Source organism: Sardina pilchardus, chromosome 20 (assembly GCF_963854185.1).
Source record: "Sardina pilchardus chromosome 20, fSarPil1.1, whole genome shotgun sequence".
In the NCBI taxonomy this organism is placed as follows: Eukaryota; Metazoa; Chordata; class Actinopteri; order Clupeiformes; family Clupeidae; genus Sardina; species Sardina pilchardus.
The window spans coordinates 7,304,121-7,322,816 of NC_085013.1; the positions used below are offsets into that span (position 1 = coordinate 7,304,121).

The 18,696-nt window shown below is 45.1% G+C and overlaps 1 protein-coding gene across 1 annotated transcript; it reads left to right on the forward strand.

Annotated features, from left to right (window-relative positions):
- The first annotated feature begins 1,428 nt into the window (after nucleotides 1–1,428).
- On the forward strand, nucleotides 1,429–11,684 carry lbh (LBH regulator of WNT signaling pathway). The gene is made up of 3 exons (XM_062523091.1): nucleotides 1,429–1,659; nucleotides 6,664–6,769; nucleotides 9,888–11,684. Exons 1-3 carry the CDS (start codon nucleotides 1,631–1,633, stop codon nucleotides 10,095–10,097), a joined length of 345 nt encoding a protein of 114 aa, XP_062379075.1. The 5' UTR covers nucleotides 1,429–1,630; the 3' UTR covers nucleotides 10,098–11,684.
- Nucleotides 11,685–18,696: the final 7,012 nt, after the last annotated feature.

Genomic DNA, 18,696 nt, shown 5'->3' on the forward strand with positions numbered 1-18,696 from the left:
GGGTATGTTACAGTGATTGGTATTTATACATTGATACATAATTCCTGTTAATGTCCAAGTAAGATACCAACACGGTCAGTGTTGAGAATCTAGTCTTGACTGAGTACAAATCAGGAAAGAGTTTTCACTGTGGTGTTGACCTCAGAAGTAAAGGATTGGAAAGGACCTACCTCACTGTATCAAGTCTGAATGCAGTAAGCCTACTGGCCACATTAATGCATTCGTTTTTGCTGTTGGTTTTTATTTGCCATTTATGAAAAATAAGATATCCAAATATCCAAATATGTAAAGTAGGCCTAGGCCTAATACCATTCTTGCTACTGAACACAAAAACCATCCATATAAAATAACATAACTATCATAGCCATAAAGATAGAAACGAATATAGTTACACCAAAAAAATTGACAAAAACACCCGTCACTTCTTACCCAGACTCACTAGATGGCGTCTTCGCTCAAAAACCTTCATCCTGTTTTGTAGTAACTCTTTAACACCAGAAGAGGGACACCCTGCTTCATTGCTGGCAGTCACTCCAGCATGAGCAAGCAAGAGAAGTGTAATGGAATAAAGGCTTATTTAATCTCAGCTATTGATGCATTTTAAATTGTGTGTGCAGTTCTAACAGGAAAGGTCATTTTGAATAATATGAGGTGTTGATTCAACGGCTTGTTTTTTTGCACAGCTATTGTTCAGCTTTGTGTCAGTGAGTGCATATCGCTAGCAATGCCAAGGTCACGGCCTACAAATAGGGACACATGTTGTACAGTTATGAAATCTGCGTCTTTCCAGGTCTGAAGTGAGAAAACAAAAACAGATTTCTCACCCGAAATATTCCGGTTGCCATAAAGTGTCAATCGTCATTCGTGAGTCAAAGAGTGATGTATAGTGGTTGTCATAGGTCAACCTCTCAAAATGTTAGTTCTATCTGTAGAATTATAGTAAATAGGGCTAATTATACTTCTGGTGACGCTATGGGAAAGCATTATCCATTCAAAATGCGTTTTTGTGTAGGCCTAACCTTTTCTCTTCCCAGGTAGGCAAAAATCAATTCATTGGACAAGAGAAATCAGAACAAAAATATACCCTACACTTCATAATTGCTTACATAGAATAGCCTACTGTGTGTGGTGTGTTAGTTGCACATGGCATATTAAATTTCGGTGTGGTGTGATTTTTAGATAGCACGAAGACAGCTCTGTGCGTGCAATGCAGCATCTCCCATCCTCCCAATGAAGTCCTCTCGCTCCGATTGCCGTCACGGGCTGGGACAGTGTTTGCTGTGCGATTGGCTGGCAGCGATGGCTCAGTGAGTGCGTTGCTCAGCTGCTGCCATTCAAGAATTTGGAGACTCGTGCGCTGGGGGTGTGTCGCAAGCGGCGCGAATCCACGCCTCTTACATAAAGTCCACAGGCAGGGCTGGCAGTGCTGTAGCTGAGTGGTTGATGGTGAGAAGCGAGCTGCTTTCAATTCCGCATTGAGCTGCGCTTGAAGAAGTTTTTTTTTTGTCTTTCTCGCATGACCGATCGCCCGTTGATCGCCATTGTTTAAGAGATTCTGGTCAAGGTACTGCAAGTGCGCCAAAGACACGAGCTTTCCTGGATCAACCCTGCGCCAGATACCTACATATTCATGTCTGTGTTCCGACCTAAAGTGTACTGGTAAGTTTCATCAATTTGTGTACGGGTTTGGTTTGGTCGGGTTTGACGCCTTCTTCTATGACTGGTCAACTTTAGAGTTTTTGCTGTAATTTAAATGGGCTCAAACTGACTTTTTAAAATTATTTTGTTGTATTTTTAATCGCTGCGTAGCCGCTTCTTGCACACCTGCTGTTTACGGCTATGACATTTGCTCTTGTGTGATAACTAATTGGTTCTGGATGTTATGGGTTTGCTGATGTGTTTAGCCTACCTGTTTATTATTATTCTATGAGTGTCTGAGCAAAACGAATGGGCTTCTTGCGCAGAGGCCAGAGATGAGACACATATTAACAGCATGTAGGCCAACGGACCGCAGACGGCTGGAGGTCGGATAAAATGTCAATAGTTTTCGGGTCAGAGAAACAGTTCGATACTGAGGTTTTACAAATGGACATTCTTTGTCATATTGCAAGGAAACGTCGGGCTATCTTTAAACGCATTAGCGTGGCGGAAAACTGGTTGAGACAAAGTGAAAGCACGAGTTGAGCTTGAATGCTGCCGCACCTTCTTCTTCTGTCAAATAAACACATCAGTCAGTGTCAAGTGGTGCGTCGGGCTCTGGGTACCACTTCACAACATCCAAATCTTGCTTAAAGTTGTGTCCGATAGTTTTACCCGTCCAAAGTAACACAAATTTGAGAAATAATTGTCAATGTTTCTGTATTAAACCGAATCATCGTCATCTTCCACGTGCGTTTACACTTCAATAAAATAGCGCTTGCCACAGCCCACAAAAGGATTCTTTAAAAAAAAAAAAACTGCATCAAGGCCTCGCGTTTTCGCCAAATTGGGTATTCTTGGGTGAAAGTTGCATGCAATCTCTGCCCAGTCACGATTTTGGAGAGGTCAAATAATTGTCATATAAAATGTATCTGCCGTGGACCTTCTGGCATGGGTACCGTGAGCGTTGTCATCATACAGCGTTGGCCCAGACGATTTTTTTCGTCAATCGCGGCAGGGCTACATAAGTACACCAGCACCGGAGCACCAGTGGTTGATGCCTTAATTGAGAGCGCGCCACGCGCTTGCTGTGGTTAAGGTTTCATGCCCGGTGAGCAGAGGCGTTCTGAGGAGTCGCGTGGGAATCACCCCCTCCACGAGTTCAAAGCTTCCAAAACACTCGCGCCCACTCACGTAAGTGGAAAGCACGGCCTCTAGAGATTTCCCCATTTTGATACTTTGACACCCCACAACTTTCCTTTGTTGGCCTGGTTTGTTCATATCGGCGTTGTTGCTATGGTGTATTGTCACAGAGAAACGCCCTGGTTGATGAAAAACACACCTTAGGTATTTTCCTGACTCTCTCTCTCTCTCTCTCTCTCTCTCTCTCTCTCTCTCTCTCTACACACCTCAGTCGCTCTTTGTTTCTTTCTTTCGTTCTCTCTCTCTTTCACTCTGTATTTGTGTATCTTTCTATTTCACCAGGAAGTGAAGACCTGACCTCTTTATTCTCACCGCATCTTTGTTGGGTAGAGCTGCCCTTTTTGCATCTCCCCGCTGCAGGTTGAGGTTTGCTGTTTGCAAACAGTTAGAGTTCGTCTGCAGCAGTGTCTGAACTAAAGACAGTACAGAGTCATAAACTCCTCCTCTGTACATTTTGGCTTGATTTGTGACCCGAATGCTCCTGGAACTGACAAGTTACCCAGTAACTCATAATGTTTTCCAGGTTTAAAATGCCACCCACTTTTTGACACCTGTTTAACTAGACAGTGGAAAAAGAGATTCTTTTGAAGTTGTACTTTAATGAAGTTGTTGACTCCTCAGACAGGTTTCAGACAGGCTTCATGTTTTGCCTTTGGACCTTGAGTTGGTGGGTGCTTGCAGGTGATGGAATGCTTGAATAGTTTCCACTTTCCATATATGATTGGAGAGTTTACATGCAATGCTGTACTTGCATGAAAGTGAAAATGCTTCATGCGGTCACAGTGGAAAGCTGCAGCTGAGAAGTAGAAGAGGGATGACCTTAACACTAAGCTGCAAATGCACAGCCTTGCAAAGTAGAAACAGTCTCCAACACACACACACACACACACACACACACACACACACACACAGAGAGGTCTGAATGCCCAATATGAGCTTGTTCAGAATGGGAGGTCAGGGATTTTTGGCTGCATGTGAGCTGGTAGTTACACACACACACACACACACACACACACACAAAGATGGAATGTGTGCAAGTTGTCTGTGGCAAATGTCCATCCTGCACTAAATCTGCTTTTTAATCAGGGTTGTCATGCAGCCAGCTGAGAAAGGAACTATGCCAGTCCGTCAAATGGGTCAAGACTGTTTGGTGACTTGGAGCGGGATTTTAGTAGTCGGAGGTGTGTGTGTGTTTGTGTGTGCGCGTCAGTTGCCAAAGTCTTTTAGTGTGTGGCCACCAATTTCATATGTTTGCTAATGACCTATTTCCAGGGCAGTTTAATGCCAAACATCCCTGCTCTGGAACAGGCTTAGTGCGATGTTCATGGGATTCCTTGGATGTGGGGCCCCAGACACTCTCAGACTGCCTGAGCGGCATATGGAATTTGTGATGTACGGCGAGGGTGAACATATGTGGGCTTTACGCGTCTTTCTATTATGACCAGGTGGCAGGTGCTGTCTCTGTGATTAGGTGTGGATGTGCATTGCATTTTCACCTCATTTAGTGCATATGTGATGGTCCAGGTGTGTGTGTGTGTATATGTGTGATGGTCTGGGAGTGTGTGTCCAGGTACACGTGCACAATCTCTTTCTCTTCTATATTAACCTGAACTCTTCGCATTTTAATGACCGAAAAGAAGATTATTGGCTCGGAGAGACCATGAAGTGCATGTGAATGCGTTGCGGAGATTCTGTCGTGAGCTCAGACGGGATTAGACCGCTGTGAATCTAATCTATCACTGTCTGAGACATGCTTGCTCACAGGGACCTGTGACACTTTGATTTGTTAGCGTGCATCAGTGCCAGGTGTGTTTAATTAAAGTAATAAAGTATCTATCTATCTAATTCCGTGGGCGTGTTTCAGTTCTCTCATGTTAAACCTATACAGGGTGGTGACTTGTTACTTACAGTATGTGCTATTGGGAATCCTGGATTTAGGTTTTTGTTCAATTTAGTGCCCGTGACTCTTGTTGGAAAAGGAACATGGGCAGCCCCCATATGGAGGGCAAGAGGAAGGGAGGTTGTTGTGTATCTCCTGTCTGCCTTGTCGGGTTGAGTTGGTGATCTGTGCACACACACACAGATGTATACAGTGTCCGTATTCCTCCCCTTCGTGTGTGTGCGTGCGCTTGCTCAAAGTCTTCCTCTCGTGTGTGTGTGTGTGTGTGTGTGTGTGTTCGTACACACGCTAGAGCGAGGCCTAGGATCTGCAGTTCCTCTCGCAGCAGGATGTTTATACGAGCCCAGAGCTGAATCATAAGGGGCAGTGCTGAAGTGTTTATCCTCTCCGCTCCGTTCAGCCCGCTCTTTCCTTTGTCCGTAACTCGCGCAGGACACAAGTATTTACGCTGCTCCGAGTAAAGATTACTCCCTTTTCTCTTTTTATGGGATTTTTCACCACATTGTTCATTCACCACGGACAGCTGCGCGCTGTAGACGGTGTGCAGAATCCTGTGCGGATTTGTCAAGAGACGGGGCTTTTGGCGCTCTCTCCGGGGTGCTGTATTAGAATGAGTGACTTTACACACACACACACACACACACACACACACACACACACACACACTCTCACTTGCCACAATTCTGTGGTAGCGCTTGTTCAGGGCCCATGTCGGGACAGTGGGTGTAGTGGTATTGGTCTGCTACAGTAATCTGTATGGATCACTATTTATCAATGAACCCCATTCTCTTAACTGGCCCACTTTGTCCTCCTCGTTACCACCTCCCTTCGTCCTCCTCCAGCTCCAATTCACTCCTGAAAGATGAAGGGATTTTGATTCGAATCTTCCTAGACATTGTTGGAGGAAGGACTGGACTGGAAGACATTTGACTATTCAGGTGTTACAAATCATAACTCTAGAAGACTATTAGATGAGCAGACCGTCCTGTAAATTATGGTTGATCACAAAGTTATAATTCCTTCGTGTGGTTGAATTCATTTAATATGCAGTCTTCGTGAGACTGTTTAATGGATGCAAACCTCACCGTGCTGTGAGTTTCTTCCCTGGTGGTCAGCAAATCGTCATGCATCTGACCTCTCTGACCTTCACCTCCCAAGTTTCCAAAAACGTTAAGGAATGTTCGGTCCGTATGAATGTACCGATGCCATGGCTCCCCAAGCTTGGACGTGACTGCTCCGTTATAATAGAGCTGTTGAGTCTGTTTATGTGTTCCTTGTGTTGGAGTCCAAAAATAATGCTTACTGGAATGTGGTTGAGAAGAGACACAAACAGAACGCTATTATTTCAAGAGCACTTTCGTCCTGACTACAGCCGGAGGATTTCAGTCCCGGTGACAAAACAACAGTCAACTGGTGACAAGTATGTGACTGCACTCTGAAAGCATTGAAGAGGCATTAGGCAATGGTTTTGTTAGCTGGCCTTCCGGTTTTAAATTAGTGGTGTTGAATGCTAAGCGCGCTCAGATGTGTGTGGTTATGGTTTGTTTCGATTATATATTGCTGTGAAACTTTAGCCCATATCAGTAGCTTGCTTGGTACTGCACGCCCACTGAGGGGGTTTCATAATGACACACGCGCGCACACATACACACACACACACACACACACACACACACCGATACCATGTCTGTCCAGGATTTATTCAGCCAGTCCTACAGCACTTAAGTGAAGAGAAATATAGGGGTTTTCCTTCATTTTTTTTGTTTTGTTTTGAAATGAGTCATTATTTGTACGTCCTGATGAGAAACACTTTCATTTAATAAAAATAAAGCTTCAACATCATCACTCTGGAAAATGTATCTTGCCATGCTTGACGTGTGATAGGCTGACACTAACCTTTGACCTCTTTGCTCCCCCTTTAGCCCCGTGTTCGTGCCCACTGTCGAGATGACCGAGGTGATCCTTAGCAGCACTGGCCCCATGGAGGACATCAGGCTCAGCCCCACCAAAGCTGGACTGACCTTCCAGGTAACCAACACTTTACAGAGAACCATAGAGAAGCCATTGTTCCTCTGCGCTACCATGATTGACTATCTGATGCTTCGATGGGAGAGGACTAATTGTAGCTAGAGAGTTCACCGGACACAGATGTTACAGTAAATCTTCAGATTTTAATGTGCCAACAGAGAGGACTAACGTTTCGACGTTCTGCCACGTCTTCCATCAGAGTAGTACCTTACAGAGCACCGACATGCCCTCCCCAAACATGGCTTCTCATGAATCCCAACTGTGCATTATGGGAAGTGTATTTTCTGTTGCTCCAAGTCTAGACCGAGACCTTGCAGTCCCTCTTTTGGCTTGAGCCATAAGGTCGGGGTGGCGTCATAACGCATCTTATCTAGGCGCTGTGCGGTCCACTGATGTAAGGCCAGCATTCTGCGCATCTGCAGTGCTGTCCAGCTCCGTACATGCACACACAGCACTCTTGGCTTTCCAGCAAGAGGCTATTTATAGAGATCATAATGTGTCTGAATGATTTCCACCCCCCCTCCCCCCCTCCCCCCTCCCTCTGCAGTGGAGTGGAGGTCTACTGACCTGTGTGGGGTTCATTCGTTCCCAGAGAATACATCAGATACAACACAAAAGACAATGAATTGGAGGGGAAATTGTGTGTGTGTGTGTGTGTGTGAATGTGTGTCCATTCTTGAGTTGGCCTTGCTCACAGCTGTGTGCTGTGCTGCAGTGGTGGTGGCCTTGCCAGGGGTTCATTGTTCCTTTGTTTGTCTCGTTTGACTCACTTTGTCGGACCACAGCACACTGACCTTGATGAGGACACCACCAGTGCCCTGAGTTATATGAATTGCAATGGTGTATGTGTGTGTTTGTGTGTGTGTGTGTGTGTGTGGAGATGCCTTAGAAATCCGGTGTCCTGGTGCCAGTCTTGCTTTTATTTCTCTCTTTCTCTTGTCCTCTCTCACACTTGCCCTGGCCACATCCTTATTTTGCGTATTTTTCTCAGGGTTGGTTTTGGTTCTTGTGCCTGCGGAAGCAGTGTGCATCCTCATAGCTTGACCTAAAGCACAGATCTGAATGTTGCGTTTGTAAATTAATGTATAGGCGCAAAAATGACATCAAGAGTAACTAACAAACGCTAGGTGATTGTGAAGAAAAAATCCCTTGAATATAATATTTTCCTTCACCGACTCCAAACCCTTTTTCAAAATTCGTTTGGGGTTCGAGAGGGTTTGAGAAATCCTTTGCCTCTGCAGATGTGAGGAGTCGGGCTCCTCTAAGTTTGAGGAAATGGAAATCTTTCTTTGCCACTCCAGTAATCCCAGCTATGTGTCTGGACTGGGGCCAGGGCCAGAGGAAGCGGGGTCCGTCAGGGTGCAGCGAGCACAGAGACCAGGCTGGAACGCCTTCGCAGAGGAAGTGTTGAGGCTCGAAGAGGGAGCGTATGATCTCTGGGTCCTCAGTTTTAGTGAACCTAGCTAGGGTGGTTATTATAGGATTAGGATATGTTGTCTGGATGCTGTAGAATAGCTCTTCTACTCTTAACCTGAGTAGGACAGAGAGGGAGCATCATTTAACATCAATACTGCTGGCTCTATGTGTGTGTGTTTTTTACTTTATTCGGTATCTCGTGGCTATGAGACTTCTGTTAGGGGGGGGGGGGTGGATACATGGAAGTAAGTAAGAGTGTGTCTGACTTCTCCATCATTCTCCAGGGCCTTTGAGTCATGATCGATGGCACTGATTTTGACGAGACGCGGGACGATGGGGGATATTTGCCAAGTTGCTCATTTCTTGCGGCTTGTCTAGGGCTTGTTTTTGAGGGAAATGAGGAATGTTCTCTTGAGCGGGGGAAAAATGTTGATATTTTTTATACTCTTTCTTGATGACTCCTTTTAATGTGATCCTCATGGTTATGCTCTCTCTCGGTGTCTGAAGTAGGGGAGTCTCACGAAGAGTCTCTCTCTCGAATCCATTCGGTCACAATTCATTGCCCACAATAATGTCACAATAGAGCAGCACTCAATATTTTGTAAAAGATTCGCCTACGATACAACACGATAGCTATGAAACAGAAAAAAAGGTAAAAAAGCTGAAGTTTATTCACTACATTTCCCAACTGATATATATAATAAATTATAAGTGCCACCACAAGACGCAAAAAGTCAAGATGTAAATGAATGGGTGGGATGGATTTTTCCACAGACGACAAACCTGTTCTTGAACTGGTTCCGTTCGGAATTCTTTGATCCATTATGCAATCTAGTGAATCATTCCGCATTCCCACCAGATTTGAACTGAACCGAGGGTGTGTCATCATAAATATATTTAACATCCAAAACAAAAGTTAATGAACGTGAGAATGATCTGAACGTTAAAAATGTGACAATGACATGGCCACTGCGGTTTGCAGGTTCAAGCTACGAATCGAAGTACCGCGTTCCGAAACTATTTTTGTTTGGTCGAAATGCTCTGACCAGTTCAAATGTCTGGTTCACGAACGGGAATGGAGCCGTTTCTGTCTGTTCCTTTACCCACCTACAGTATATGAGACTTATCAAAGCTCCTTTACCTGTGGTCCTCCTACACGAACACGTACAAATTGAGTGCACATGAATAGATTGACTACATCTGTTTAGCAAAAAATTCCTCACGTCACTAGATGGCTTTTAACTAATTGTAATGATGTCTATTAACAGGCCTTTGAAACATGTTTCATTGCACTTCATTTGGTTACTTGGTGGTTAATGGGCTTTGAAAAGTAAAGAAAGACTTAAAAGTAAAAATAAAAAAACGCATTTAATCTGGGCTCACTGCCCAAGCAGTGACATGGTTTTCCACCGAAGTATGCGTCTAAAAATACTCTTCCACTTCATCCTGCTTATGCACACGTCCTGAAATGTCCAGAGCCTTGTAACACTCTGGTTATCTTTTTGTCCTTCAAGTACAAATATGCTCTTTCAAACACGTCCAACATGTACGCGTGCATACGCTCGCAACTTAGCAACTTTAAAGACCAGTTGTTGTAGTTTTAATTCTTGAACCTGTATTGAATGTATTCCATCTTGACTAATACTGATCATCTCTTTTGTCTCTTTCTTTGTCCCTCTCTATCCCTCTCTCCCTCTCTCAGATCTTTCCAGACCCATCGGACTTTGAGCGCTGCTGCAAGCTGAAGGACCGGCTGCCGTCCATCGTGGTGGAGGCGACGGAGGGGGATGTGGAGAGTGGGGAGCTGCGCTGGCCCCCGGAGGAGTTCCTGATCCCGCAGGAGCAGGAGGACGCCGAGCTCGCCGACGGAACCATCCAGAATGGACAGACGGAGCAGAACTCTCAGCACTAGAGAGACACACACACACACACACACACATACATACATACATACATGTACACATGCACACAGACACACACTTACACACACACACACACACACACACACTTACAAGCGTACATATTCATATACATACAAATACACGTTGCACACTTGCTTACATACGTAACGACCTGTGGACAACGCCACCCATGTACACGTATTCACATCAGAAGAGCGCAGATGCAAACACACTCGTGTGTAACAAAGACCTCCTGTGATTCCTCTGGACTCTGGATCACTTCTGCAAAACCCTCCCTTGCCTTCACCAACCTATACGCACACCAGCATCACACACACACACACACACACACACACACTGATAACGGCAATTTCCTCCTCTAGTGTGTTTGTCGTCAGAGGTGTGTGTCAAAAAGGAACAAAAGACTTTTGTCGATCTTTAGACCCCGTCCTCCAAGTAGTTAGTGGAAAGACCTCCTTAATCATCGGATCCCATGAAGGACATCCGTACTGTGATCAGTTAGAGATTACACTGTGCAGAGTCTGCCACTGAAGGATTCCAGAGCTAGTATTTTTTTTTTTGTTCGCTCTTTCTTTTTCACCGTGTGTGTGTACATACCTGTCACTATTTTTTTTGTTGAAATGCCATCTGAATCTTACAGTTGCACATAAGAGGGACACAAATGAAGCCGATAACAAAGCTAGAAATAGAGGAGAAATAGTGACGTTTAAGTGCAGGAGTTTTAAGTGTTGAAATGTCAAGACTTCAGATCTCGCAGATATACATGGAGATGACTAGAGATGGGAAGAGTGGGTGTGGGGGGCGAAGAGAGGTTTTTGGTTTAAAGTAATAATCAAGATTTCCTCTGCACTGATCCTGAAGACAAGACACTGTAACTGTTAGATGGCCATGGGAACTGTCAAAAGTGAGGGGAAGGGGGTGGGGGGGGGGTGTATATATATGTTGGTAAAAAGGAGCACTGAACCCGCTCCATCATTTGTCCTGTGTTTGCCATGACGTTGGTCTTCGATCTCTCCCTACACCATGAAGCACTTCTCTCTTTCCCATGACCATGTTACTTTTTTTCCCCACATGCATTCATGGTTAAAAAGATTTAGATGAAATACTCATCCATTCTTTTGAAGGGGTGTGGGGATGTATTGGAAAAAGCTGAAGGGTTCTTATATTACTCTGCAAAGTCAAGCACTGCACACAGTTGTTAAGGTTTTTTTTCTTTTTAATGTTTATGGTGGGGAGCTGTAGCCCTAGCTACTACGGGCATGTGGCGCACGTCGCCATGGGAACTCACCTGTGGGGTTTGTTTTTGTAAAGTTCTTTTGTGTTCTCCTGTATCGTTTCCCCCCCTTTTTCCAACGACCATAGGGCTTTGTACAGAATATTTTCTCCTAATATAGCGAACTTATACAAGCATTCTCTCATACACACTGATACACATACTGTATGTAGATCACTTCTTACTTTTGTAAGCTCAGGGAGAATAGCCACCATGTTGTTTTTTTTATTTTTATTTTGTATGTAGACCACGTTCCCCTGCGACTAGCAGGGATTGTAAATAAACATTTAAAAGTGCTTTCCAATTCTGTCTCTCCCTCTCTCTGTGTGTGTGTGCGCGCGTATAGAATGGCTATTTGTAACTTATGATTTAGTGTGACATACTAGGTGTTATGTCCATAGACCATACAGTCTATGGTTATGTCACCTCTGTGACATTAGGATACTAACTTATTGTGAAGTTCCTTTTTCGTGCGTCTGTCGGTATGGACGTGCGTTTAAAGACACGGATACAGTGTGTTCAGTAGGAGCAACAGAAGCTCTCTAATGGGGAAATGCCTTTGATGTATGTCTCTTGTCTTGCAGAAGTTTCTGTCAGGAAACATTTCTGTGCACATGCCACCGCCAAAACAAGCACCCCCTTCCCATCCCCCCACCTGAGAACAGAGCGAGCGAGACAAGAGTGCTGCTGCATATTGCTACTTCCTGCCTATGTACAGCTGCTGCACTTGTATGTGCGTGTGTTCGAGCGCATGTTCTGTATATAGCACCCTGAAAAACCACACACTGCCTTCCTGTCATCCCAAACACATTTGCACGTTTCCTTAGCCACCTAGTCCCCCACGTTTGTGATCTTGACATGTTGTGATCTTGACCCGTTTTCTTTTTTGGCAGCGGTGTATATGTGTGTGTGTGTGTGTGTGTGTGATTTGTTTTCCTGAACTGACTTCAAGGCTTGCCTGACAGGAAGTTTCTTCAGAAGTAACAAAGGGGGAAAGCCCGAGTTTTTCCACAACTTTTCTTCCGCCACCTTTTTCTTCCGCCTCAAAGGCACATAGGCTCCTCTCCAGACCTGTCCTTCTCTTCTCATCTCACACACACACACACACACACACACACACACACGATTTTGTTTGCTTAAAGGTATGGCCCTGAAGTTATTTAGCATTGTGGGCCCTGAGTCTAATGAATCACCACAGAGGTGTCCTAACATGTCTCTAAAGGCCTGACTGGTGGCGCTGGTTGACCTTGACGCTTGCCACGGTGGGCCTTGGGAGAACAGATGCAGAACGGTGATGGGAGGCGAGGGAGCTCTGCGGTGGATGCATCTCGGCTCCTCTAGTTCCTGAGGCACTTCCTGGGAACAGAACAATGACCTGACATTCCGCCCCCCCCCACCCCCCGGCGAAAGGCTCTGCCCTCCTGTTTCCTGGACAGACAGCGGCAGTGGCCGCAGCTATTAATACAGTTTCCATGGCAACGCGGGAGTGCGCACAGGTGGGCACTGGACGGCGGCGGCGACCAGACCGTGTCAACCCTGTCCTGTCCAGAGTGCCATCTGCAGATGACTCAATGTAAACCCAAGCCACAAACGCGTTCTAAGAACCCCTGCGGGGGACCGGCATGTCCACCGTTTCAGAGAATGGATTCCTCATGCAACACATTCACAACCACACCCCTGTACCAACATCAAGCCACACAACGTCAGCATTACACACTTACATGAATACTGCGTGCAGCTTTAAAGAATTATAATTATCCACGCACGCAAACATATTAGAAAGACATGCCGCATACAGCACTTAAGTGGTTTCTCTCAGACTCTCTGACGCATACAAACAAAGGGTTCATATTCAGGGGCATGAACTTTTGAGGGATAGTGTCTCATTTAATGCTCTTGTACTGTTGCCATGGTTGTGTCTGTGTGTATGTGTGTGTGTGTGTGTGTGTGTGTGTGTGTGTGTGTGTGTGTGTGTGTGTCTGAGTGTGTGTATTTAGTCCTAAGCACTGTCGCTGATAGCACTTCTGTCTCATTCTTAAAATTCTTTCCAATGGAAACAATCTGGTACTAAGCTATGTCTGTCAGCACGGTCAAGCACTCACACCCGCAAACACACACACACACACACACACACACACACATACACTCTCTCTCTCTCTCTCTCTCTCTCTCTCTCTCTCTCTCTCTCTCACACACACACACACACACATACACACACATATACACATAGGCTGTAGTCACTCCTCGTCTCACCCACTCCTGACTCACACATACACACACACACACACACACACACACACACACACACAGACAGGTTCACACACTCATATCCTGGACACTCCTCAAACACACCTAAGACAGACGCGTACACACACACAGACACACACGCACACACACACCCACACACACACACACAATCACACACACGCACAAAGACACACATGCACACACACAGACACACACACACACATTTCTCCTCTCTCTTTTTCTTCCCTATATTTTCTATTTATGTCACTTAAAATTAATTATACCATAAACTTCCCTTGCCACCACCACCCCTCCCCCACTATTTCTCTCTATCTCTTTGCTCTCTCTCTCCCTCTCTCTCTCCCTCTAACCTCTTTCTCACACGAATCCCATGTCACAGTAAAATAAAAACTGGTTAGACTTTTTCACATTCTCACACACTCACCGTAATAGTAAAGTACGGTTACAGGTCTCCTCTGTTCTCACACAAAAGGCATTTAGCAGATTCATGTCTCTGCAATCTCGTGAGAGTGAACATGCAAGGACAAGTGGATTATCTTTGCTATGAACTATCCTAGCTATTACTGGCCTTACTATGAGGTTAAATCTCTGCTATTAATTTCTAATCTTTGTTAACTCTCTCTTATCCAGTGGCAGTTGTTAGCGTGCTTATGAACTGGTTAGGCAGTGGAGCTGTTCTGTTCCTCTCTTCACTATACTACCCCCCCCCTCTGTTTGTGGTGTTTCTCATAAGGTCGCAGAAGCCATGTGTTCAGTGCAGACTCAGACTGTGTATTATGTAACCGTATGTGACTTTGAGGCTGTGTGTTTGTGTGTGTGTCTATGTGTTTTGTGGGTATGGTGTGTGTGTGTGTGTGTTTGCTTTTGGTGTAAAATAATAGCCAGACATGTAATGTGAGTGTCTAATCTACATGCATGTCCAGTAATCGAGAGGCCAGTTATGTGAGCGACAAGGAGAAAGTTTTGTGGTTTGTCCCAGGCTGCTGCTGTGTGTGTGTGTGTGTGTGTGTGTGTGTGTGTGTGTGTGTGTGTGTGTGTGTGTGTGTGTGTGCGCGCGTGTGTATTTGTGTTATTCTGTCTGCCATGTGCGTAAGGGAAAGATTCTTTCCCTGGGGATCCAAGAGTCTGAGAAGAAATCAGATCCCTTAAGACCAAGAATCATATTTATACCAGCCCGAACCAAACACACAGAGCGCAAAGTACTGCCAGTACCGAGAGACACGTTGTGTGTGTGTGTGTGTGTGTGTGTGTGTGTGTGTGTGTGTTTAGAGGGGGTGGGCTGGAGACCACACAGTTTGAGCCAAATTCTGACAGAGATGGAGAGATAAGGGCAGAATCACACGGACGAGTGGAGTGGGAAATATATGGACAGGTTGGCAAGGAGACGCAAAGGCAAAAAGGGAACACAGACAACATGTCTATGATTATGTGTCCAGTGCATGCAAAAGAGGTGAAAACAGGTAACATTAACGGGTGTGTGTGTGTGTGTGTGTGTGTGTGTGTGTGTGTGTGTGTGTGTGTGTGTGTGTGTGTGTGTGTGTGTGTGTGTGTGTATGTATGTATGTGGGTGTATGTGTGTGTGTGTGTGTGTGTGTGTGTGTGTGTGTGTGTGTGTGTGTGTGTGTGTGTGTGTGTGTGTGTGTGTGTGTGTGTGTGTGTGTTAATCCAGATTAAGAGATACTGCATCTGTTTACGCTGCCATAACAGGGATCAGATGGAAAAACTGCTGCATCAAAATGGGCAATCTCATCACAGATGAAACATCCATCAAAACACCAAAACAGGTTGGTCAGGCACACCTTTTCTGGGATCACCAAAGCCTCTGCTATTACAGTAACAGCAGATGACATAGTCTAGATAGTATTTGTGCATTTTCATGGGTCTGATTGGAATAAACTCTGCAACCTCTGAGGTTCAAGTGAATCAGGAAATGAGTCAAGCTAATGGGTGTCAGGCTTTAGGTGGGACTGTGAAAGGCCTTTGTATGTATGTATGTGTGTGTGTGTGTGTGTGTGTGTGTGTGTGTGTGTGTGTGTGTGTGAGAGAGTGTGTGTGTGTGTGTGTGTGTGTGTGAGAGAGAGAGAGAGAGAGAGTGTGTGTGTGTGTGTGTGTGTGTGTGTGTGTGAATGTGTGTGAGAGAGTGTGAGTGTGACAATGAAGTCATCTTTTGTCCCTACATGGCCTCATCTCAGCTGGACTGCAATCTGATGAGGGCAGCTGGAATGGGACATACTCTTCTTGTTCCCTGGCTTTGAGGCTTCGGCCAGTGTGTGTGTGTGTGTGTGTGTGTGTGTGTGTGTGTGTGTGTGTGTGTGTGTGTGTGTGTGTGTGTGTGTGTGTGTGTGTGTGTGTGTGTGTGCGTGTGTGTGCGTGCGTGCGTGCGCGTGCGTGTGTGTGTGTGTGCACACACACACATATGTGTGTCTGTTTGAATGTGTTAATCCACACTGTCCTGCTTCAGCATGAGTCGTCAGTGTTATAAATAGTCTGATTCTATCCCCCTGTAATCCTGGGTGGAAAAAGTGTTTAACCTTAGAAAGAGAAATAGAGCAGCAGACAGAAACAGAGAGGTAGACCGACAGAGTGAGAGAAAAACTGAGAGAGAGGGATATCACGATATTTGCTTTGAGATTTGAGATTTGGGACAACCAGTTCCATTTAAGTCCACGTGCTGCGTCTGAGTCTGTGTTCAAGACAGGGATTATTGTTAAATTAAGTACTTTGAAGCCCATATAAAACCCACATTCAATTACTATTAGAGACAAGAAAGACAGCTGGATATTCTGAGTTTGACCCGCCCTGTCCATCCATAGACACAACAACCACCCACTCTCCTCATTCAGTCTCCCTTCTCTCTGTCTCTCCCTCTCTTCTCTCTCTCTTCTTCTCCCCCCACCCCTCCCCACGCTCCTCACCGTCTTCATTCTTCTTTTCAATCTTCACATCTCTACCCATCTCTCTCTCTCCTCACTTACCCTTTGCTCTCCCTGTATCTTTCCACTTCTGTCCTCCACCCTCTCCATTCTCTGCTCTTCTCTCTCCGTCCTTCCCAAAATGTGGAGGCCTGTGAGAATGTTTTGAAAAAACAAACCAGCTGGGATTCTTTCCAATGAAGGCTCGTTAAAGTGCTATCAATAGCCCCCCTTTGAAACAAGCCCAAGACCCAATGTCCAAAGCCTGCAGAAAAAAAAACATGCTTTCTAAAAACATTCACTGAAGTCTTGTTTATTTTGGTGATGTAAGGCTCACAGATATAGCATAAGTAGATTAGACGAGTAGACCCATAACTATGTCCCTGGGGCGTGGAGTTTGCTATTCCATGTTCCCCCTGTTCCTTTCCCTGTCTTATACCTATTACATAAAGTCACTGTCGTGGTGAAGACTTACAACCATCTTGCGAAATGTCAAGAGTGTTGTCCATGTGCATAATACAGTACAGTCACGTACAGTATGTACGTGCTGGTCTCAGACTGTCTCTCACAGACTGACCTCCTTGATCCAAATCAACCAGGCTTTAAGAGCTGTGACTCCACTAAAACGGCTTTGAAAGGACAGTTAGAGCTGCACCTTAGGCCGCGCACCAAAGAGCTGTCGTTTTCATCTTACTCGACCTTACTCAACCTTTTAGAAGAGTTTGTAGCGCTATCTTTACTCTCAGCATCTTGACGCAAAGCACTTTTGGTTTTGGTTTGAATCAAAAGTCCATATCCCATTGTCTCTCCACAGGCGTGCCCAAAGGATAGGTTCAGGGGCCCCTTCTCTTTACAACATACACAGGCTCTTTGGGTTGGATTATCTGCCTAAATGCCACCTCACATCACCACTAATGGTCGTTTCTATTTCCAACACGCTGATGGTGGCGTAAGGCCGAAATGCATACGTTTGAAGACATGGTCCAATAAAGACTTTTGCAAGAGCTAATGCGTGAGAATGCGTTATTCAATTTTGTTTTCACAGCTTTCATTCCTGCCAGATGACCCCACAATATCTGTGCAGATGTTAGTTTGTCTGTCAGAAGGCCAAAGGAACTTTTAGCTTCCCGCTAAATCTCTCTAAGACTGAACTCAGTCACAATATAAAAATGGCATCTTTGGGGGAGCTGTTACAGAAGTGGCAGCAGCCGTACCAGATTCAGGTCCAAGTGCCCATGGGGACCCAGATTTGGTTCAGACCCATGGTCATTTCCTGATCCCATACCAACTATCTCCCACTCACTTCCTGTCAGTCTCAACAGTCCTATTTGAATAAAGGCAAACAGCCCAGAAAATGGCCTTCTCAAAAGTTATGAGAACCCTGGGTGTCATGATTAATGACTAGCAAGCATTTTCTGGCCATGTTGCGTCTGTCATATGTCCTTTTGCTCTACACACAACAAAAGAAAAATCAGACCAAACCTGATATGGCCATAATATGCCATCCAACTCTCCGTAGAGGCCATGGTTATCTTTTGCCTCAGCAACTGCAATGCCCTTCTAGCGGGTCTCCCAGAATGCACAGTCAACCCCTTACAGATGGTCCAGAAGATTTTTAAATTCTTTCTATCGAAATGGTACGTGCTACTTCACTGCTCCACCTCCACCTCAATTCACAAATGTTTGCCAACGGAGAGACTTTAGTATCTCTGTAGTTAAACTCAATCATGCAAACATTTCTTGCAGGCTCATCTTTTCTCAGAGCACCTCCTTTCAAAACGCATCTAATACCCCGCCACCTCTAATACTGTACAGCTATTTCTCTATTGTCCTGCCACTTTGAAATATTGTATCAGTAGAATTAGTAGGCTATAATCCCTAAAATCCCTTGCAATTATAGTCTCTTTAGACAGAACCTGTTAATCTATTTGTTGCATTTGATGCAGAATGTACCATGCATTATTTTGCAAGTGCAGTCTTTATTTGACGAGTCGTCAGTTGATACTCTTGAATCGCAACTTGCGGTCGATAACGTGGACAGAGGTTGGCTAGGCCAGGAACCTAATCGTACAGAGGGTCTGGATTTGCATCTTCAAAATCAGTAATTTCTATAAAAACAGTGCCCCCTGTCGGCAC

Bases quoted from the DNA above. Each gene is read 5' to 3' on its own strand.
- lbh (XM_062523091.1), top strand. From the start codon at position 1,631: ATGTCTGTGTTCCGACCTAAAGTGTACTG. The intron at 1,660-6,663 runs GTAAGTTTCATC...CTCCCCCTTTAG, and splicing joins TTCCGACCTAAAGTGTACTG to CCCCGTGTTCGTGCCCACTG. The intron at 6,770-9,887 runs GTAACCAACACT...TCCCTCTCTCAG, and splicing joins AAGCTGGACTGACCTTCCAG to ATCTTTCCAGACCCATCGGA.